The sequence below is a fragment of the Brassica oleracea genome, chromosome C3 (assembly GCF_000695525.1).
Source record: "Brassica oleracea var. oleracea cultivar TO1000 chromosome C3, BOL, whole genome shotgun sequence".
Taxonomy (NCBI): domain Eukaryota; kingdom Viridiplantae; phylum Streptophyta; class Magnoliopsida; order Brassicales; family Brassicaceae; genus Brassica; species Brassica oleracea.
The window spans coordinates 59,703,812-59,726,993 of NC_027750.1; the positions used below are offsets into that span (position 1 = coordinate 59,703,812).

Sequence of the window (23,182 nt, forward strand, 5' to 3'; positions counted from 1 at the left end):
TATTAGTTTTCTCTTTTTGGGTATCTCTCTCTCCTTGACAACACAGAGACTGTGTCATTTAAGTTTGGGAGAGGTACCAAGTATTTGATCATGTTTGCTTTGATGTTGTTTCATTGAGTCATGCATTGCATATCTATTTGCATAAAAAAAAATCATTTAGTTTGCATCATTTGCATTTCTAGGAGAGTCTAGAGCATATAGGTTGCATTCACTTGCATTGGGAGCAATGATTTTAAATGCCTTGTAAAGAACATTACTTTGCACCTGAGTAGCTTATGCACCTCTCAAAAGGACTTGTATGCTTCGAGCCTTGAAAACTCTTCCTGAAACTTGTTGATTGCTGAAACTCAGTCTTTGAAGCCAACTACAACCTTATTTGAACTGAACGAACTTAATGCATCTTGCTCATGGTCCCTTGTGTACTGAATCATGGATATACACACTTGAGTTGTCACATCCTTTATGCCAATCTTTTTTGACAACCTCTAGGGGTAGACCTCTCCCCAAAATCCCTTCCTCTGTTTAAGCCTTCATTGATTGATGAGTGAGGCTTTTTTCGGAAAGTCTTACATGTACATAATGTTGAGAGTATCGGGAACGACAATGCTTGATCTTCATTCTTGCTAGATTAGGCACATTATTGTCTAGCCATAGGATGGAGGTGAGTGTTGTGAAGTTTGATTTGGGAGTATGAGAAAATTGAAGGAAAAGAGTGAACTCTTGTGTTTTATTGACTAGTCTTTATGTGATAAGTAGAAAAACTTCTAGCTCGATTTGTGAAAAGTCTTGGCCCCCAAACAAAAACAAAAACAAAAAATAAAAAAAAATAAAAAAATAAATAAAATAAAATAAAATAAAATAAAATAAAAAAGAAAGAAAAGGGGGCTAGCAAAGTTATTTAGAGCTAAGATTTGTTTAGAAGTTAAGAAAATCCTTTATAGATTTCAAAAAAAAAAGGCATTTTGATCATATAGACTAGGATTTAGCCATGTTTAGGTTGCATTTTGCATACATGAGTCCTTATCAGGTATTGGAGTACCACATGGAGTTCTTGGAGACATTTGGGTGCATTTGGAGCTCAAAAGAGGTGATAAAGGTGATCATTGGACGAGCAGTGCATGGGAGCGACCTCACCGGAGCGACACCGTAAAGTCGCTGTGACACCCTTTCAGAGCGACTTGACCGGAGCGACACAGCGAGGTCGCTCGCGTCTCCATCACCCGAAGTGACGTGACCGGAGCGACACAGTGAGGTCGCTCGCGAAGAGCGACCCAGAGCGACGTCTCACAGTGACCCCTCCAGGTCGCTCCCGAAGCCTGGAGCGACCTCCCGGAGCGACCTCCCGGAGCGACTACTGGAGGTCGCTGCTCGCCTTCTGTTTGCTCGAATTCATTTCTACTCAAGGGCCTTTTGGTCATTTCATTATGCACGTTTTTACTTCTGAAAACCTATGTTTTAAGTACTTTTGGCAGCCACCAGACAGATTATCTTTTGTTCTAAGAAAAACCTTTGGAAAGTTCATCTCTTAAATCATCTTTGTTCATCTAGTTATTGCAATCCTGTGTTTTCCAGTTCGTTGTTGTATCCCTCTGTATGATTAATCTGAAATCCAAAATGGGTTTAAGAGGAATCATGAAGAGTAGTGAGTAATCACCATTTGAATTCATGGGTTAGGAAGATTAAGGGTGATTAGGTTAGAGCTAGGATGTTTTAGAGTAAATCATTCCAAAACCTTGCTAGTAGAGTAATCATAATGCATCTTCTGAGTTAGCTCCTCAAAAGTTGATCTTTAGACATTTCCCACCCAAAAGGTGTTCGATGAAATGCCTGAAACAACTCTTCTAAGCTTTTAGCATATTTTGCCAAAGACATTTGTTGTTAGAAGTGCTAAGATAGCCTTGGACCTGTTAGTAATGATTGATTCCACATTATTCAACCAAAGACATTTGTTGTTTGAAATGTGTTACTAAATGAACATTCATCTAGGCATAGAGTTTGTTTAGGATCGTGTCTAAGCTTAAGATTGATAGTTTGATTGTTCGTCTGCCATCCTTAGTTCGAAACTTGATCACCCAAGGTCTAATTCCTATGCCCATGAGTTCTCATTTTCCTTAGTTAAGAAAGTCGACTCATTTACCGTTTTTATTATTCTGAAACTGCATTAGTATTAATCATTAGTTTAGAAAACTCTTTAAATCATCGGTTGCACTTAGATTAAGTAAGTACTTGCATTCCTAGTGCTTGAAATCCCTTAGAATTGGTCCGACAATCATTTATACTACAACATTTGTCTTAGGAGCCTTGAAAACTCCTAACATCAGGAAGTGCTCGCAAAGACCCAACAGGAGTATGAGGGAATCCATAAGCTTTTTCAGGATCCTAAAGAAAAGAGCTCAGTTTATCAAAACCTGGCAGAAGCTGAGATGTTGATTGTCCTGGAGAAGATTCTATATGACTACCGAGGCTGGAAAATAATTATTGGAAAGCTGGGCGAAAGCAACCACCTCAGCTTCCTACAAAATAATCCACCTTGGGTAAGATCATATGAGTGTTCAAATGATTACTTGAGGGGTGGATTGATTAGAAGAATTGGATTGAAACTAGGACAGATTTGTGATGAAAAATTCATAGCGTCTGTTGCGTTAAAGGGTGCTGAAGTCTGTGTGTTATTTCTCTCTGGTATAGTTGACTCTTATTACATCCATCTGCAAGATAACAATGGTTTGGTGGTTGACCTTAAACCACCAATGGAGCCATGAAGCTTTTGCACTGGAACTGTCAGGGATTAGGAAGCGCTCTGATAGTTCCGCATCTCAAAGATATCAGGAGAACTCACAACCCTGATATCATGCTTCTAGTTGAAACAAATAATGTAAATAGTGTTGCTAAGGGTCTAGCGAACGACCTAGGATATCATAACTCGGTAATAGTGTCTGCTTCTGGTATTAGTGGAGGTTCTGCAATTTTTTGGAATGAAAGGGTCAAGATAACTTTTTTGGATAACCCTAATCTGTATTGTACTAATATGACAGTTGAAGATGACACCAATACTTTTTGGTTTTCTTATATATATGGAAATCATGTTAAAAAAATATAGAGAGAGTCAATGGCACCATATTATAAACTTTGAGCATGCATGTTTTCTTCAGAATAAGCATAGAATGATGATTGGAGACTTTAATGATGTCAAGTACACCACAGAGAAACAAGGAGGCATTAAAAGGTCAGTTTCCTCGCTAAAACTATTTACCAAAATGCTAGTTGTTCTTGGATTGCAAGATCTCAAAACTCTAGGAGGCAAGTTCACTTGGATGGGAAAAAGAGCGAAATACACCATTATGTCTGAATTAAACAGAGCTGTAGCGAATTGTGATTGGCTAGAAATGTATCCCGCTGCTCATGTTAGCTTGCTTCCTTGGATTGGGTCTGATCATCGACCTTTACTTGTTAATACTGAAGCAGAGAAATGCAAGAGAAGGAATTTTTTTAAATATGATTGCCGTTGGAGATTGTTTCCTGACTTGAGACATGTTATTAATCAGGTGTGGAATGAAGAATGTTCTAGCCTTTCGGGTAAAGATATCCATCAAATCCTCAACAAATGCCGAAGAGCAATATCCCAGTGGAGAAGCAAACAAAATACCAACTCAGGTAAACTTATTCAACAACTAAAAGCAGATATACAAAAGGCTTATGAAGCACCGACTATTGATTATGATCGACTTGGGGTTCTAAAAACTGAGCTTCATCTGCAATATAGGCTTGAAGAGGAGTTTTGGAGAAACAAAAGTAGGGTTCTATGGCTCCAAGCAGGAGACAGAAATACAAGATATTTCCATGCCAAAACAAAGCAGAGACGAAGCTACAACAGAATCATCCATGTTCAGGATGACCGTGAGAATATCTATACTAAAGCTAAGGATATACATACTCACTCTGTCAATTACTTTCATTTTATATATAAGAGTAATGGAGTGAATATTGAGCCTGACCTTCTAAATGGGATTCCTAGAACAGTATCAGAAGAAGTGAATGCGAGCCTCACTAGACCAGTCACTGAGGAGGAGATAAGGAAAGCTTTATTTGCAATGAACCCGGATAAGTCTCCAGGACCAGACGGGATGACAGTTGGCTTCTTTCAGCACCATTGGAACACAATCAAATCAGGTGTTATTTCTTACGTCAACCTCTTCTTTGAGCAATCTATTTTAGACCCCAAATTAAACCAAACCTATCTGAGCTTAATTCCCAAAATTGAGAATCCTTTAGCCATTAAAGACTATCGACCTATAAGCTTAGCCAATGTAGTCTACAAGTTGATATCTAAAATCTTGGCGGAGCGGTTAAAGCCTTGGCTGAATGATATTTTATCTGAAAACCAATCTTCTTTTATCCCTGGGCGCCTCATAACAGATAATGTGTTGATTGCACATGAACTAATGCATTTCTTTCATACCAAGAATTTAAAGAATAAGTTTATGGCATTGAAATTGGATATTGCTAAGGCGTTTGACAAAGTTGAATGGAAGTTTATTGATACAGTTATGATGAAAATGGGCTTCTACTCAAAATGGAGGGAGTGGCTCAAGATATGTATCTGTACAGTTTCCTATTCTGTACTGATCAATGGAGAGCCAACTAGAGAGATTAAACCAAAGCGTGGACTAAGGCAAGGTGATCCTATTTCGCCATATCTCTATATTATATGTACAAAAGGATTATCTAGATTGATTAAAAATAGCATCCATGCAAAGAAATTACATGGTTTTAAAGCCTCAAGTAGCGGCCCTGCCATATCCCATCTATTTTTTGCAGATGACTCGCTAGTCTTCTGCAAAGCCACACCTGAAGAAACAAAAAACTTGTCTCATATCCTCAATCTATATAAACAAGCATCATGACAAGAAGTCAACTTCTCAAAGTCGACTATCACTTTTGGTAAAGGTACTCCTCACCATCTCCAACAACAAATATTGAATGCTCAGGGAATATCAAAAATAGGTGGTTTGGAAAATATTTAGGACTGCCTGAGTATATAGGTAAAAATAGAAAGGAGACATTTCAATATATTACACAGCGTATAAGGAATAAGTTGGATAGTTGGTACTCAAAGTTTTTGTCTCCTGCTCGTAAAGAAGTCCTTCTTAAGGCAGTCATAACAGCTCTTCCTGCATATAAAATGTCATGTTTTTTACTGCCTAAAACTTTGCTTCAGGAAATTACGAAAGCGATGAGGCAATTTTGGTGGTCAGCTACTAAAGACAGACATAAGATACCTTGGATAGCTTGGAACAAAATCACAGCTTCCAGAAAAGATGGGGTTTAGGAATACGAGATATGTTTGCTTTCAATAAGGCCCTCCTAGCAAAACAAGCTTGGAGATTAATGTCATGCCCTTCTACCTTGTTGGCTAGGGTATAAAAGGCTAAATATTACAGGAAAGTTGATTTTATGGAAACTGGCTGCTATCCAACATCGAGCTATGCGTGGAAGAGCATAATACAAACCCAACCTCTTATTAGCCAGGGTACAAGATGGATCGTCAGAGATGGAGAGCATGTCAGGTTTTGGAAAGATAAATGGCTTCCTCAATCAAATCTCCTCATCCCTATAAACCCTGGAACTTTCGCTAACCCTCATCTCCTGGTCAAGGACTTGTTTATTCCAGGAACAAAACTTTGGGATGAGCAGAAGCTCAGGAATTTGATAGAGGAAAGAGACGTCACTACTGTGCTCAGAATCAGACCGAGTACTACTGGTGGTAAAGACAAGCTTATTGCATCTATACTACCTTTGGAACATACTCGGTCAAATCAGGATATTATATTCAGCGTCAACTGGACATTAACACAAGTCAAGATGCTCATGTTTTCTCTTTACATTCTTCAACATTAAAGAATCACTTGTCAGCTAGACTATGAAAACCTAGTATTCCCCCTAAGATAAAAATATTTTGGTGGAAAGTTCTCCATAATGGAATCCCAGTAGCTGATAATTTAGGTAAACGAGGAATTAAAATAGCTAGAGACTGTCAAATATGCGGGGAGGAAGTTGAAACACTATCTCATATGCTTTTCTGCTGTAGAGTAGCCAAAGAGATTTGGTCTCTTTCGGAAATTAGCACTGCTATTGATGTTAATTAAGCAGATATAATACCGCAGACCATACTTGGCTTCTTTAACAGTCAAGATAGAAACCCGCAAAACACTTTACCATGGTTTCTTGGATGGAGAATATGGAAAATGCAAAACAAAGTATTGTTTGAGAATAAAAGAGATCATATTCTCAGTGTTATACATGCAGCTCACTTGGACTAAAAAACTTGGATGAAGGCGATGATCAAAGCTAATGTACACACCGAACAACCTCAACGCTCCAAGATCAATTCCATTCAAGAAGTTCTCCGGCCAGAAACTAAGGATTACTGCATTGTAGATGCTTCTTGGATATCGCCAACAGATAAAGCTGGCATCGGGTGGTCCTTACACAGCAGAGAAGGCACTCTTCGTATCCGTGGAAGTTCTGCAATACATCAAACGATCTCTCCGTTGGTAGCAGAAGCGTCAGCCATGTTGCTAGCAGTTCAGCAAATGGTTAGACTGTCTTACAAGAAAGTTATGTTTGTAAGCGACTGCCATCTTCTAATTAAAATTTTATATGAGGTGCAAGCTTGGGAAAGTCATAAAGAAGCTGAAGTGAACATCAATGAAGCAACATCCATTATTCAAGACATTTGGAACTACTCTAAAAACAATAGCTTCAGTTTCTCTTTCGTTCCTAGAACTTGTACACAATATGCAGATCTGCTTGCAAAAATGGCCAGGATAAATGATCAGAATTATGTAATATCTTGGTCCTCTTAACTTTCTTGTATTCCTTTTACCAGCAATATAAGAGATCAAATTGTTGGGAAAAAAAAAAAAAAAAGGCCTGAACCAATGGAATCGTACCGGATCGTTGAACGTTGAATAAGTTTTACATTTCAGTAAGAAAATCGTACCGGACATAATTGTCAATCGGAGAAAGATTACTAAACCGTATGGTTTCGGTTTTGGCCCAGGAAGTTTAAAGCTAATCAAGGAAAAGCCCAGGAAGCTGAATTTATTAAATCTCGGGCCAGATGTGTACTTAAAATTGCGGTGAGTTCCATCTTGAGACAGGTAGAATCACATTCACATGGGCTTAGAGATTATATATGTTTTTTCTGGAAGAAAACTTCTAGAAGAAAACTGACGAATGCCATGACGATAGTTTAACTTTAAAACCCCAAGCTTATCCCATTTCGTCAAATATATTTTGACAGAAAAGTCTTTGTATTGATTGTTTCGTACAACTATTCTGAAAATTCAATAGAGTCAAAGTCAAGATTATAACTCAATGGCCCTAAAAAGATGGTGTTTCCACATATTAATTAGTATTTTTATATACTAATTAATATATCTCTCGATCCTACCTTGAACATCCAAAGTTCAAACAAAAATTAACAGAAACGTTTCTCCTCGTCTCTGCAAAATCCACTTCTTGTTTTCTCCGCAGACAAACATGGGCGAAGCCTCAAAGCTCCATATCTTCCTCTTCCCTTACATGGCTCATGGCCACATGATACCAACTCTTGACATGGCCAAGCTCTTCTCCACCAAAGGAGCCAAATCCACTATTCTAACCACACCTCTCAACGCCAAGATCCTCGAGAAACCCATCAAATCATTCAACGAGGACAACCCTGGACTCGAAGACATCACCATCCACATCCTCCATTTCCCTTGCACAGAGCTAGGGTTGCCCCAAGGATGCGAGAACACCGATTTCTTCTTCTCTAATCCTGACCTTAACACAGGTGACTTGAACCGCAAGTTTCTACTTTCAATGGAATATTTCAAAGAGCAGTTAGAGCAGCTCCTCGAGACAGTGAGACCAGACTGTCTTGTCGCCAATATGTTCCTCCCTTGGGCAACTAAACTCGCTGAGAAGTTTGGTGTACCAAGACTTGTGTTCCACGGCACAGGCTACTTCTCTTTATGTGCTTCTCATTGCTTAAGGCTCCACAAGCCTTACAAGAACGTTGCTTCGAGTTCTGAGCCCTTTGTGATTCCTGAACTCCCCGGAGATATTGTGATCACAGAGGAACAGGTCATAGAGAAAGAAGCAGAGTCTGTGATGGGGAAGTTTATGAAGGAACTGAGAGACTCAGAGAGAAGCAGCTTTGGTGTGTTGGTGAACAGCTTCCACGAGCTTGAACCTGCTTACTCCGATTTTTACAAGAGTTCTGTGGCCCAAAGGGCATGGAGTATCGGTCCGCTTTCTCTAGGGAACAGAGAGTTCAAGGAGAAAGCAGAGAGGGGCAAAAAGGCTAGCATCGATGAGCATGAATGTTTGAAATGGCTTGATTCCAAGAGACGTGAATCAGTGATTTACTTGTCATTTGGAACCATGTTGAGCTTCAACAACGAGCAGCTCGTTGAGATTGCAGCTGGCTTGGATATGTCAGGACATGATTTTATATGGGTGGTAAACAAAAGTGGCAGCCAAGGTACTCATCAAACATATCTTTCTAGCCATTATTTGCAACATTGCCTTCTGTTTTATTTAAAGTAAAAAAATGATTTGGGATTCTACTATAAAGATGCTTTATAGGGGACTAAATGCCGCCTAGACCGTTTTTTAGAACACTATTTTTATGTCTTGTGTTGTGAATAGGTGATAAGGAAGAGTGGTTACCTGAGGGGTTCGAAGAGAAGATGAAAGGAAGAGGATTGATAATCCGTGGCTGGGCGCCACAAGTTGTAATACTAGACCATCAAGCAGTTGGAGGATTTTTGACACATTGCGGATGGAACTCGCTTCTAGAAGGTGTAGCATCAGGGCTACCAATGGTGACATGGCCCATTGGAGCAGAGCAGTTCTACAACGAGAAGTTGGTAACACAAGTGTTGAAAACAGGAGTGAGTGTAGGAGTAAAGAAGATGATGAAACCTGATGGAGATTTCATTACCAAAGAGAAAGTGGAGAAAGCTGTAAGGGAAGTGATGGCTGGAGAAGAGATGAGGAAACGGGCTAAGCAGTTAGCGGATATGGCGAAAGATGCGGTGAGAGAAGGTGGATCTTCAGATATTGAAGTGAACAGGTTGATGGAAGAGCTTAAGTTGGTTAGGTTGCAAAAAGAAGAGGAAAAAAGAAGTTGATCTTTTTTTTCTATGTTAAGAAACAAATGTTATTGACAAACAATAACGATGTTGTTGGTTTGAGTTACTTTCTCGAATCAGAACGATTTAGTATGTTGTTCTACTATACTGTTTACTCTACGATGTCACATGTTTTACTTAGTTTGAAAGTACTCTCTTGACTCTTATGTTATGTGAAAAAGAATATTAGTATCTGTGCAGTAAAATTTAGAATGAATGACCTGGTTTGTAATATTCAGGGCCGATCTTACGCGTAGCGATTGATAAAACATTCATTTTGTCCCCCAAAATTTAAGTAGTTAATATGTATAGATCATTCAACTTTATAGGTAAAGAAACGTGAAATTAAGTTCTTGAGTAATCAAAACACAAACCCCTTCATCAGTTCCGTCTTCTAATATTGTTAGCTCGGTTGAAGCGAAGAACATGAACCATAAGGATTCCACTAACATTTGGCACACTCCCAACATCACTTCCTAATGACATACAAAACTTTACTCGATTAGCATCAAACTATCTCCAGATATAATTCTTTAAAGTCTGCAGTTTTTATGTAGGGCTTCTAGAAATGTATACAGGCTTCTTTCTTTTCTTGCATGCAATAAGTAACTTCAATAAAGTCTATTTATATCAATAATATAAGGTTAGTAGTATTCTATCTTTTTTTTTCTCCGGTCTCCATAAGGCGAATGGCAAGTTGTGTTCTTACAAGTCTTCTTTATTGGTGGACAGTCTCAAACCACGTGCTATGAACTTATCAACTTAGCTTTCTCTAATATAAAGTCTAAAGACCCAATACTTCAAGAAAAGTATCCTGGAATCATTAGAGCATCAGCACTTCAGCAGTGGTACCAAAATATTAGAATCTTTCAAACAAAATAATAGTAAAAAATAAAAAAAAGTACGAGAGAGGATGTTAAAAAAGTGAGGATCGATTGGTGGCAAGAAACGTTAATAGCATGATTAGAGCATAATTAACCCTGAAACCGTTCACGGTTTCCTAGGCAAATTTTTTTTTTTTTTGTCAGAAAAAAAAAATTAAAAGTGAACCAATCGCGGACTGACACGTGTCGGTGGGATCCGCGAACAGTGCAAAAAATCCTCTACAATCGATCCTCATTTTGTTGTTTCTGTCACCGGTTTTAAAAACTTTGCTGGGGTCCACGCACTAATTTGTTTTAAGAAACCCCATTAACTACCGCGATAATCATGGTTTTATTGGGGTTTTTAGGATGGAGTTCTTAGAGGAATATAAGAACACGTCTCTTAACTTTTAACTACAAAAGCTAAGAACCCCACCCTAAGAACCTCCAATAATCATGCTCTAGACACTCCTCAAAAACCTCCATATGTCACTCTGGATTAAATTTTTATTTCCACTAAAATTTAATTAGATAAAAGTTAATACTAGAATACTAATATATTAATTGCAATGTACTTTCTATAAGACCATATACAATGGTTTCAACACCTTCCACATATTCAACATCCTATTTTTTTCTTTTTAACGCTCCACATTATCTTTTCTCTCTTCCACCTCATTTATTCAACATCTACTTCAATATACACCTCTACAATAGTTTATTTTAAAAAATTCACCACCATACCCCACAACTCTTAATTCATATTTTTGTTTTTTACAATTAAATTAAAAACTAAAATAACAAAACTTTTAATAATATTTATTTTGAATTATTATACTTAGCTTAATTTTTAAATAGTACCAAAATCTGTATTAATAAAACAATCAAAATTAAGAACATATTTATTTTTTTAACTAAGATATTTACCAAATTTTATTTTCAAATATACGAAACTTATTATTATTTAAACAACTAAAATTAGGAAAATTTAAATACACACGATACAAACACATATTATTAAGAAATTTTAAACACACAAGATACAAAGCACACAAAATAAAAATACATTAAAACTCTTAAAGCACATACATATTTTTTAAAAAAAAATTAAACATGAAACATTCCAAATTTTACCCATATGTGTTTAACTAGATCTGATTGTAATTCATGATGTATAGTTGAATCACGTAATTCAAATCTAGTACGCACATGATTTGCAAATGCTGGTAGCACCTCAGTAGAAAATGGTTGTGGTGTACTCGAACCACTTGCCTCAGATTGATCATAATCGGTCCAATTCTGAGCATATGTATCTCGCTCATTCTCAACAATCATATTATGCAATATGATACATGACCGCATGATGATAGCAAGATCCGATATCTCCCACATGCGAGCTGGTTCACGAATGATTTTAAACCGAGCTTGTAATACCCCAAATGCGCGCTCGATGTCCTTCTGATACCCTTCTTGATATTTTGCAAATAACTTATCTGGTTCACTTTGAGGAAGTCAGATTGATTTGACAAAAGTTGAATAAGAATGATAGATACCATCAGCTAGATAATATGCCATGTCATATGGACGTTGGTTTACAAAAAACTTTACTCTTGGAGTATTACCTTGTTCAACATCATCAAACACCGGCGAATGATCTAGAACATTTATATCGTTTAATGTTCCCGGACATCCAAAAAAGGCATGTCAAATCCATAGATCATGAGATACAACTGCTTCAAGTATAACCGTGGTGGTTCCCTTATCTCCCCGAGTAAACTGACCTTCCCATGCTGTTGGAAATTTTTTCCATTCCCAATGCATGCAATCAATACACCCGATCATCCCTAGAAACCCCCTCATCTCACTGGCATGCAAATTTTTTTGCAAGTCATCTTTAATTGGAGCTCTAAGATACTCTTGCTCATACAACCGTATGATTCCTTTACATAAACGGCGCAAGCACTCTAATGCTGTAGTACCTCCTATTTTGATATATTCGTCAATCGCATCGGCATCAACACCATACACTAACATTCAATTGGCAGTAGTGCATTTTGCTAATGGAGAAATACCTTCCTTATTTGTTGCGTCAACTCGTTGGGTGAAATAGTTGTCACTCCTTGATAAGTCTCCAATGATCCGAAGAAAAGCATATTTTCGCATCCGAAATCGCCGACAAAACATTTGTTCATCATATGTAGGTTGATTGGCAAATTAGTCATCAATCAGCCTTTGATTCGCTGCTACATGATCTTTCTTGAAGTATTTTCTCTTGCTACAAGACGTATGGTCTTTCTCAATTTTTTTCGGCGCTCTATAAACCGGTGTTAGATATACCTCTCCTCAAGCTCACACTGTTTTTTGTACACTTTGATATCGAAAGGAAATTCTGATGGATCCATTGATATTTTTTTGTAAGATGAAATTGTGTTATTGATACATTTACGGGAAAATGAGTTTCCATTTATAAAAACCTGAGTGGATGAAAATTCTTGACTCCAAGCATACATTAAATTGGCATAAATAATAGATAACGATTGGATTCTCTTACAAAATCAGAAAGTCACGTATTGCATACAAACAAAATTATTAAAGTGAAAAAAAACACGCATTATTAAAGCCGAAAAAACACATTATTTAAAAAGAAAGATACAAACAAACATTATTAAAGAAGAAAAAAACAAACACGCATTATTAAAGGTGAAAAAAAACATACATTATTAAAGAAGAAAAATACAAACACACATTATTAAAAGAAAAATACAAACACACATTACTAATTTCTAAATAGATCATTGCTCAACTTCTCTAACAGCTGTTTGTTCTTGTCACCAAGATGTTCTTTTTCACTTAGCTTCAAGAACATCTTCATTTTTTTGGTTTCAATCTTTTCTTTCATCAATCGATTTGCCTCCTCTTGTGTCTTGGCTGTTTTGTCCAATCGTTCCAATTCTTGCTGTTTGAATTGTTTGTATTCATTCCACTCTTCGTTGACGGTTTCCAAAGCTGCACCTTTGCTTTTCTTTTTGCCTTTTTTTTGTTGCCTCTCTCTCCATTGGACGAGCACTTGATCCTACAGAGTTTGATCCTACGGAGTTCGAATCACTGGCATCACTCTCTCGGGATCTCTTAGATCCACTACTTATAAAGCCAGTATTTCCTCCTACTTGACTACCATAGCGCGGTTGATCACGAACAACAAGCCACTCCGACATTAAATTGAAATGTTCATTTTTACCACTTGAATATAATTCGTGCGCTTTTGCCATTACATCATTCTCCGACCATCCACTTTGTTGCATACACCTAGCGTTATCGTAAGCGCCACTCCATTTGCTCAACTTTTTATTCATATAGTTGAAATTATTTCTACATGAAGCTCCATCACGGGGAGGATCAAATGAGCAATGCTCATTACAATACTCAAAATTTTTACTCCAGTATACTTTGCTTTTCTGGTTCCTGCCAACAATGATGTTTGTTCCATATTTAATCCATCCACTAAGTAGCACCAAGTTTTGATCGGTGGTCCACTTAGGGCTTCTACGGCGAGCTTGAGCTGATTCATCTGCATTTGCGTCGGGAATGGGTTCGCTAGCACCACTTATGCCACCAAGAGCTATTTGGGTACAAAATTTGGGAAATTCAGTTGCTCTCGTAATATTTGCATCACCCGTTGGAGTAGAAGAAAATGGAGGTGTTTGAGAAAAATATTGCATCATTGATCCGTAATTTGAAGGATAATTCGGAACAAATGATGACATGATGAAATTTGGTGGGAAACCATAATTTGGTATATTTTGGGGTTGGTTGGAAGTTTGGTTTTGAAATTGATAATTGTTGGGATTTTGGAAGTTAAACGAAAAATTAGAAGAGTTTTGGGTGTTAAAAAGATTATTATTGGGATCCATTTAACAAAAAAAATTTTAAACACTAAAATAGTTGATTATAATGAAAAATGATGTTTTTTTTTGTATCCAAACGAAATGAGAGTAGTCTCTATTTATAGATAAAAAAAAACTTGAATTTTGATATAATTTTTTATCTTTTTTTAAAATAGTTATATTATAAAATAAATGAGTTCGGATTATTGGGTGAAGATAAATATCAAAAGAAATCTGTACAGCCAATGGAAAGATAGCATTTAAATATTATCATGAATTAAATTAAAGAAAATCGTGTAATCCCGCGCGCGTGCGTTCACACTCTCAATATTTTCTACCCACTCATGGCGCGACACATGTCATCTGTAGACCACAAAAAAAAATTCAACAGCTGAAACTTTGCAACGACCGTTGAACACACGTAGATTAACATAAAAATTCAACACTCACCTCTTCAACCGTTGAAAATGATTTTCAACACCTTTATTGCTCCTGGTCTAAGAGACTATCCACTAATCATGTTCTTAGATTAAACTTCTCCATGTTATGATGATTAAGACGCTAGGCGGGAAGATAATTCTAAATGATTAGTCAAATGGGATTGATTAGGCGATTTCAATGTATACTAGTCAAATTAAGCACTAATATAAGTGTCATCTTGAGAGTTTACAAGTTATTTATTTTTGGTACAGCCGACAAAGAAAAACAAAGTTGGTCTATAAATCTTGAAAACTGATCCTAGATTCCGACAAGTGTGGCAAGTTGACAGAGGAGAAGTACCAATGAAACCAAAAACAAGTTACGTATGCATATACGTCAGAATCCATTACCCAAAATGATCTCACAAGAATCCAAACTTACGTGTGGATGGTGGATTTTATACATTATATATTTAGAAATACTGTAATGATAAAATATATACATCAAGCAAAGACTCCCACAATCATTCAATACGTCAAGAAATATTACTTTTTCTACGAGGTTCAGAATCTTTTACTTCTCTGAACTTATTTCTCAAAATTCTCATAGTAAATCTCATTTTCTTTGCAACCAAAGCAAGAGAAACATGAGTAGTAGTAATCCACAACACAAGCTCCATGTTATGTTCTTCCCTTTCATGGCTTATGGCCACATGATACCAACTCTTGACATGGCTAAGCTTCTCTCCAGCAGAGGAGCCAAGTCCACTATTATCACCACACCTCTCAACTCCAGGATCCTCCAGAAACCCATCGACGTATTCAAGAACCTGAATCCCAATCTTGATATCGATATCGAGATCTTCGATTTCCCTTGCGTGGAGCTAGGGTTACCAGAAGGATGCGAGAACGTCGATTTCTTCACCTCAAACACCAACGTCGACAGTAACTACATGGCCTTTAAATTCTTTATGTCGACAAGTTTTTTCAAAGATCAGCTCGAGGTTCTCCTCAAGAAGACAAGACCAGACTGTCTTATCGCCGACATGTTCTTCCCATGGGCTACTGAAGCTGCTGAGAAGTCTCATGTGCCAAGACTTGTGTTTCACGGCACTGGCTACTTCTCTTTATGCGCTGGTTACTGCATTAAAATGCATAAACCACAGAACAAAGTAGCTTCGAGTTGTGAGCCCTTTGTGATTCCAGAGCTCCCCGGTGACATAGTGATAACTCAAGAACAGATCATAGACGGAGACAACGAGTCCGAGATGGGGAAGTTCATGATTGATGTGAGAGAATCAGAGCTGAAGAGCTCAGGTGTTGTTGTGAACAGCTTCTACGAGCTTGAACCTGATCACGCAGACTTTTACAAGAGATTTGTAGCTAAGAGAGCGTGGCATATCGGTCCGCTCTCTGTTATAAACAGAGGATTTGAAGAGAAGGCTGAGAGAGGAAAGAAAGCTAGCATTGATGAAGCTGAATGCCTGAAATGGCTTGACTCCAAGGAACAAGATTCAGTCATATACATTTCATTTGGGAGCGTGGCTTGCTTCAAGAACAAGCAGCTGAGAGAGATCGCTCTAGGGTTAGAAGCGTCTGGCACAAATTTTATTTGGGTTGTGAGGGAAAACACAGATGACAAAGAAGAATGGTTGCAAGAAGGGGTTGAAGAGAGGCTCAAAGAAAGAGGAATGATAATAAGAGGATGGGCACCACAAGTACTGATACTCGAGCACCAAGCAACAGGAGGGTTTGTGACTCACTGTGGCTGGAACTCGCTTCTTGAAGGTGTGGCTGCAGGGCTACCTATGGTGACGTGGCCTATTGGAGCAGAGCAATTCTACAACGAGAAGTTGGTTACGCAAGTTCTCAGAACTGGAGTGAGCGTGGGAGCCACAAAGCATGTGAAAGCTATGGAAGATGATATCATTAGTAGAGAGAAAGTAGAGAAGGCGGTGAGAGAGGTCTTGGTTGGGGTAGAGGCGGAGGAGAGGCGTAAACGGGCGAAGAAGCTGGCGGAGATGGCTAAAGCTGCGGTGGAAGAAGGAGGGTCTTCTTTTAACGATCTAAACAACTTCATAAAAGAGTTCAGCTCATGATGATTCTTCGTATAGAGTTTTGGTTACAACTCTTATATTGGGAATAAGACAAAACCTAATGTAATATTCAAGGAATATAGGTTAATCAATCTTTCATTTTCACTTGAGCGAGCTAGTATGAATTTGTATCTAGAAGCGGCAGTCAATAATTTTCCCAACTGTTTGATTCTAAGAGGCGCCAAAAATTCTGGTACATGTTTAAATCACGTCTTAATTACATTTGTCAAAGATCCACCAACGTTAAGACTTGAGAGATTTCATAAAAAAAAACAAGAGTTAACGACAGATGTGCGTTTTGAGAAAGTGGTGACACATGATCTTGTCTTGTTACATGCACATGCATGCGTAAGATTTGACTTTTCTTTCATTCTTTGTTGGTATGGAACCGAAAGAGCAGTTAAACTTTATGATATAGATATACAAATAATACTCTCTAAATAGCATCAACATTAATTATTACATATTGATAACCTATTAGAATATTTTTTTTATTAAGATATAAACTCATATTGACTGTTTTAACAAAAGTGACAGCATAATTTCAAGTTATACATTATACTAGTCAATTAATTAAAAAAATTACTCAAAATATCAACATAATTGTAGATTTTGAATTGATTTTCACTGAGACTTGATCTAAACTAGTGGAGCGTGCCGGATGATGGTCAAACGAAACTAATTAAGAAACAATTAGTTTGAGTTATTTCATATGAATCGGTATAAAATATATAAATTAAAAAAAAAATTGGTTCCACGATACCTTGAAAACAGATACTAGATTCCAAAAAACCCAAAATCAGTGACGTATGCAAAGACGTCAGGTTCATTAAACCAAAACGTTTCTTGTATGTTATATAAATAGAGAGATGCATAACCAACTCTTCTACAAGCTTCAGAATCTTTCATCTCTCTCAAATTTCTCGAAACATATCATTTTTTTTCAGTCAAAGTCAAACATGGCTAGTAACTCTCATAAGCTCCATGTTATGTTCTTCCCTATCATGGCTCATGGTCACATGATACCAACTCTAGACATGGCTAAGCTATTCTCCAGCAGAGGAGCCAAGTCCACTATTCTAACCACACCTCTCAACGCTAAGATCCTCCAGAAACCCATCGACATATTCAAGAACCTCAATCCGAGTCTCCAAATCGAGATCCAGATTTTGGATTTTCCTTGCGTCCAGCTCGGGTTACCAGAAGGATGCGAAAACGCTGACTTCTTCACCTTAACCAACAACAGTGATGATAGACGCGCCATGATCTCCAAATTCTTTTTGGCGACCAGGTTTTTCAAAGACCAGCTTGAGAAGCTCCTCGAGACCAGGAGACCAGACTGTCTTATCGCCGACATGTTCTTCCCGTGGGCTACTGAAGCTGCTGAGAAGTTCCATGTGCCAAGACTTGTGTTCCACGGCACTGGCTACTTCTCTTTATGCGCTAGTTATTGCATCAGAGTGCATAACCCACAGAAGAGAGTAGCTACAAGTAGCGAGCCATTTGTGATCCCTGATCTCCCTGGGAACATTGTGATAACTCAAGGACAGATCTTAGACCGTGGTGAAGACACCGAGATGGGGAAGTTTATGACCGAGGTTTTAGAATCAGAAGCGAAGAGCTCAGGTGTTGTTGTGAACAGCTTCTACGAGCTTGAACCTGACTATGCTGATTTTTACAAGAGTAGTGTAGCAAAGAGAGCGTGGCATATTGGTCCGCTCTCGGTTCACAACAGAGGATTTGAGGAGAAGGCTGAGAGAGGAAAGAAAGCAAGCATTGATGAAGCTGAATGCCTCAAGTGGCTTGACTCCAAGAAACCAGATTCAGTCGTTTACATTTCATTTGGGAGCGTGGCTAACATCAAGAACGAGCAGTTGATTGAGATAGCTGCAGGTTTAGAAGCTTCTGACACAAGTTTCATCTGGGTTGTCAGGAAAAATGGTGAAAACACAGGTACTGATGATATACAAAACTCATGTATTGATTGCTTGTTCATGATAGGTTATATACTAAAGTGTTGAAAGTTGTATTAACAGGTGACAAAGAAGAGTGGTTACCAGAAGGGTTTGAAGAGAGGGTCAAAGGGAGAGGAATGATAATTCGAGGATGGGCTCCACAGGTTCTGATACTTGACCACCAAGCAACCGGTGTGTTCGTGACCCATTGCGGCTGGAACTCGCTTCTTGAAGGAGTGGCTGCAGGGCTTCCGATGGTGACGTGGCCGGTTGGAGCTGAGCAGTTCTACAACGAGATATTGGTAACGCAAGTGCTCAGAACTGGAGTGAGCGTGGGAAGTAACAAGCATGCGATTATGGGAGATTTCATTAGCAGAGAGAATGTGGAGAAAGCGGTGAAGGAGGTACTGGCTGGGGAAGAAGCTGAGGAGATGCGTAGCCGGGCAAAGAAGCTTGCCGAGATGGCTAAAGCGGCCGTGGAGGAAGGAGGGTCTTCTTTTAACGACATAAGCAACTTCATGGAAGAGTTTAGCTCGTGATTTTGAGTTGTATACTCCTGAAATCTAAGCAAATCATCAATTCTGAGTCAGTGTGTGCGAAAATCATATGAAGTTGTGTCTAGAAACTTTCTGTAAGTTCTTTAAGGTTCGGTCTTTTCGTGAGTTGTTGATGAAACCACTATGATGTAAGAAGCTCAATCACATGCTGACACATGTCTGACAGAACTTCAATACGTTTTGGTCTTTGTTATGGTAATAAGAGTACACTTGTGCTACAATAAATTTTATATATCAGAGACCAATTGTCATTCTATAATAAAGAGGATGATACCTGTCTGCGTCTTCAACGAGAGGAGAAGGTAACATCAGCTGAAGAAGCCACTGATTCTACTTCAGTTATCACTACCAATAATCCCCACAAGAACAACTACCATCCCTAAAATGGTGGAACCTATTTGTATCCCTCACAATGATCTCCCTCTCAACCACCTTTGAAACCAACTTAATTGCTGAGTGGCAATCTCCACAAACCCGTATGTTCTTCTTTATGTGTATGGTTGAACCAGGAGGGGTGTTTAAAAGCGCAAACGCCAACGCAATTTTCTCGCTGTGATACTGTAAATTCACTTCCCTCTCCTGTTGATCCACATGGACAACTACATGGCTGGTGTCTGGCACATATCCCAAATCCTTGATCTTCGCATAAATCTCCTCCCACTTGCGACTAATCTCCTCCCTCTGCGGATGACGTTCATCATTCGCTACAAACATGTGGATTGCGTTCTCAATCTCTACCCAGCTGCACGCAGGTTCTTTCTTAATTCCATTTTCCTTCATCTTCTTTCTCACTCTTGCAGCATCGTTCCATCTGCCACCTGAGGCGTAGATGTTGTATAGTATTACATGGGGACCAGGGTCATCAGGGTCGAGTTCAAACACATGCTCGGCTGCATAGGCTCCCAATTCCACATTCTTATGCATCCTACAAGCGTTAAGCAGGGCTTTCCAGATGGCTGCAGTGGGTTCTATTGGCATCTCTCTGATAAATCTAAGTGCCCTGTCAAGATCACCAGAACGCCCAAGAAGATCAACAATTGTAACATAGTGCCAAGCCTTGGGTACTATCCCATCTCTCTTCATCAGTTCAAAGTAATGCCAACCTTCATCTAAAAGACCAGAATGGCTACAAGCTGTAAGCACAGAGAGAAAAGATATCTCATTGGGAGTAATCCCATCCCTTCTCATTTCTTCAAACAAGCAAACCGCTTCTCTTCCAAATCCATGTTGAGCATAAGCAGTGAGGAGCGAGTTCCAAGACACAACATCCCTCTTAGCCAATCTATCAAATATTTTTCTCGCGTCATGGATGCTTCCTGACTTCGCATACATGTCAATAAGAGTGTTTCCTGCGAAAGCCACAAGCTTTTCACCTGATTTAATCATATAAGCATGCACCCATTTCCCTTGCTCCAAGAACCCTGTACTGGAACAAGCGCCAAAGATGCTGGAGTAGGAGAAATGGGAAGGTCTGAAACCCTCTCTAAGCATTCGTTGAAAAAGCTCAAGAGCCTTCTCTGTACCACACCTCCTCGCGTGGCCAGCGATCAGAACATTCCAAGAAACATCATTCCTACTCTCAAGCGCATCGAATACCAGCTGCGCATCATCCATAAGACCATAGCGAGTGTACATGTCAAGAAGAGAGCTACCAACGTGAACATTCAAATAAAACCCGCACTTGAGACAGAACCCGTGAAGTTGCTGACCACAGCATCCTCGAGGCTCAGCTGCTGCAGCTTTAACAACGCTGGACAACGTGAACTCATTAGGAATAAACCCATCGCTAAGCATCTGAATAAACAAGACGAGCGCATCAATGGGTCGACCATGCTGTGAGTAACCAGAAATCAAAGTGGTCCACGTGACAAAGTCTCTTTGAAGCATTTTGTCGAACACCTTGCGAGCCTCTTCCAAGCTTCCGCATTTAGCATACATGTTGAGGAGAGTGTTGTTCATAACAACCTCACATCGGAACAGAGACTTGGCAACATGGGCGTGCACGATCTTTCCCTGATCAACTCGCTTGGAGACTGTACATTCCTTGAGCAGCATGTTGTAGAGACGTCTCAAAGCGGTAATACCATTGCCCTCGAGGAGATCAAAGACACGAACGCCATTTCTACTCCTGTGGAGATTATCATTGGATGGGAGCCCTAAAGGCTCGATTATGGAATCATACAATGGTGCCGGAATAGAACCTAGACCCCGATAAATTTTCAAAGAAAGGAGACGAGACGTGACACTCACGGAAGTTGAGAGCATTACTGATGTAATTAAAAGAACAAACTTGTTTGGAGATTTAGATACTTATTTTGTTGTGTTTGGTCTTTGTTACTATGTACAGTATATAATGAGTTGTTTTGTCTTTCTATTGGTTTAGTTTAGGCTTCGATAACGGAAAAACTGAATTGTACCAGAAAACGAGGTTTGGTTTAGGTTTGTATGTGTTTCAAAAAAAAAAAAAAAGGTTTAGGTTTGTTTCCTGTAAATTACCCGAACCGATCCTATATTTTAAAATTAAAAATCCAAAATCAAACCGAAATCGAATGAGTATCTAAATTTCTATAATATAGTTTATAAACTTATAAGTATTAACTATAATTAGTTTTAAATAATCAAATATTTTTTTAAAATTATTTATTAATCGAATTATCTGAAAAAAAACTATCCGGATACATTTTTTCTGAAATATTTAAAGTATCTACTTTTTTATTTGAAAACATGAAAGGATGATATTTAATCCCAAAAACCAATTTTTTGACTTCTTAACTCTAAATTAACCAAAACGCTGAAACCAAAATTTGCTTGGATATTAGTAAGTTCCCAATTTTGATACATGAACCGAAAACCAAACCAAATTTGCTAAGTTCCCAATAAGTAAATATACAATATAAGAAATATAAATATTACATTAAACATCTATCAAAAAAATCATTTGATATAAAAACAAGAAAATTAGAATAATTAATTTTACTTATTGTTTATTTTGATACAATATAAAAAAAATATACAATAAGTAAATATATAATTGAGAAAGGAAAATAATAAATTAAACATCTATATGAAAATATATAGTAAAATAGATAATATGTAAATATATAATATAAGAAATATAAATATTTCATTAAATATTTAACGTAATATTAGAATAAGTAAATATACAATATAAAAAATAGTAAATATACAATATAAGAAAAAATTAAATATAAAATATAAGAAATATAAATTTTACATTAAACATCTATACAGAAAATCATTTGATATAAAAGCAAAAAAATTAGAATAAATAAATATACAATATAAGAAAAAATAAACAATAAATAAATATACAATGAATTAAAAAAAACTAAATTAAACATCTATCTGAAAAATATTTAGTAAAATAAATAATAAGTAAATATACAATATAAGAAATTGAAATATTAAATTAAACATCTATCATAATATTACCATTTGATATAAAAGCAAGAAAAATATAATAAATAAATATACAATATAAGAAAAAATAAATAATGAGTAAATATACAATACAAGAAATGAAAAACTACATTAAACATATATATGCAAATGTATAGTTTTATGGTTTTTTAAAGGAAATATGTGTAAACATACAATATGTGTAATTAGATACGTTTCGATATATGCTATTTCTTGTACCATTATTTTATATTTCCAAAAATGGTTAAACACCAATACCACTTAGGTTAAGCACACGAACAACAATAAAATTCAAACATCGCAAAAAATGCTCACATCAACATTACAATACAATAATTTTAACCCAAAAATATGAAAACTTTCTATTACTCATACCATAAATTCAAAGCACTCATGTATCCACACAAACATACAATTCAGAATACAACATCCAAAAAATAGTTATATAGTTAACATTTGAAAATCAATATAGCTCTGCTCGTAGAGCGGGTTAACTCTTAGTCTACTATCAAAAGATATCCGAACTTCAAATATTATCAACTGAATTTGAAATGAGCTCGGATCCAAAATAAATCTTACAAAATAAAAATATATGAGTTGATGCATATATAGAATCAAATATTAAAAAAAGAAAAGAAAATATCTTGCAGTAAAATTGTTGTCAAGATATAATTAAGACGATGGAAGAAGGATAATACCATTATCAAAATTAGCAAATTTTAAAGAATTAAAAAGAATTATGTTAAAAAAGAGAGAAATAAATAATAAAGTAAAATAACAAAAAA

The 23,182-nt window shown here is 37.3% G+C and overlaps 4 protein-coding genes across 4 annotated transcripts; 3 read left to right on the forward strand and 1 right to left on the reverse strand.

The window, feature by feature from the left end:
• The first annotated feature begins 7,417 nt into the window (after positions 1–7,417).
• Positions 7,418–9,399, forward strand: LOC106328726 (UDP-glycosyltransferase 73B1-like). Its single transcript, XM_013767221.1, has 2 exons — positions 7,418–8,530; positions 8,698–9,399. The coding sequence occupies exons 1-2, from the start codon at positions 7,543–7,545 to the stop codon at positions 9,180–9,182; spliced, it is 1,473 nt and encodes a 490-aa protein (XP_013622675.1). The 5' UTR covers positions 7,418–7,542; the 3' UTR covers positions 9,183–9,399.
• A 5,464-nt stretch (positions 9,400–14,863) lies between these two features.
• Positions 14,864–16,661, forward strand: LOC106333856 (UDP-glucosyl transferase 73B2-like). The gene has a single exon (XM_013772247.1). The coding sequence runs from the start codon at positions 14,996–14,998 to the stop codon at positions 16,445–16,447; it is 1,452 nt and encodes a 483-aa protein (XP_013627701.1). The 5' UTR covers positions 14,864–14,995; the 3' UTR covers positions 16,448–16,661.
• A 661-nt stretch (positions 16,662–17,322) lies between these two features.
• On the forward strand, positions 17,323–19,185 carry LOC106333855 (UDP-glucosyl transferase 73B2-like). The gene is made up of 2 exons (XM_013772246.1): positions 17,323–18,397; positions 18,481–19,185. Exons 1-2 carry the CDS (start codon positions 17,404–17,406, stop codon positions 18,936–18,938), a joined length of 1,452 nt encoding a protein of 483 aa, XP_013627700.1. The 5' UTR covers positions 17,323–17,403; the 3' UTR covers positions 18,939–19,185.
• On the reverse strand, positions 18,871–21,255 carry LOC106333854 (pentatricopeptide repeat-containing protein At3g24000, mitochondrial). Its single transcript, XM_013772245.1, has 2 exons — positions 19,231–21,255; positions 18,871–18,962 (listed from the first exon to the last, which is right to left on the reverse strand). Exon 1 carries the CDS (start codon positions 21,219–21,221, stop codon positions 19,302–19,304), a length of 1,920 nt encoding a protein of 639 aa, XP_013627699.1. The 5' UTR covers positions 21,222–21,255; the 3' UTR covers positions 18,871–18,962; positions 19,231–19,301.
• Between the last annotated feature and the right edge of the window lie 1,927 nt (positions 21,256–23,182).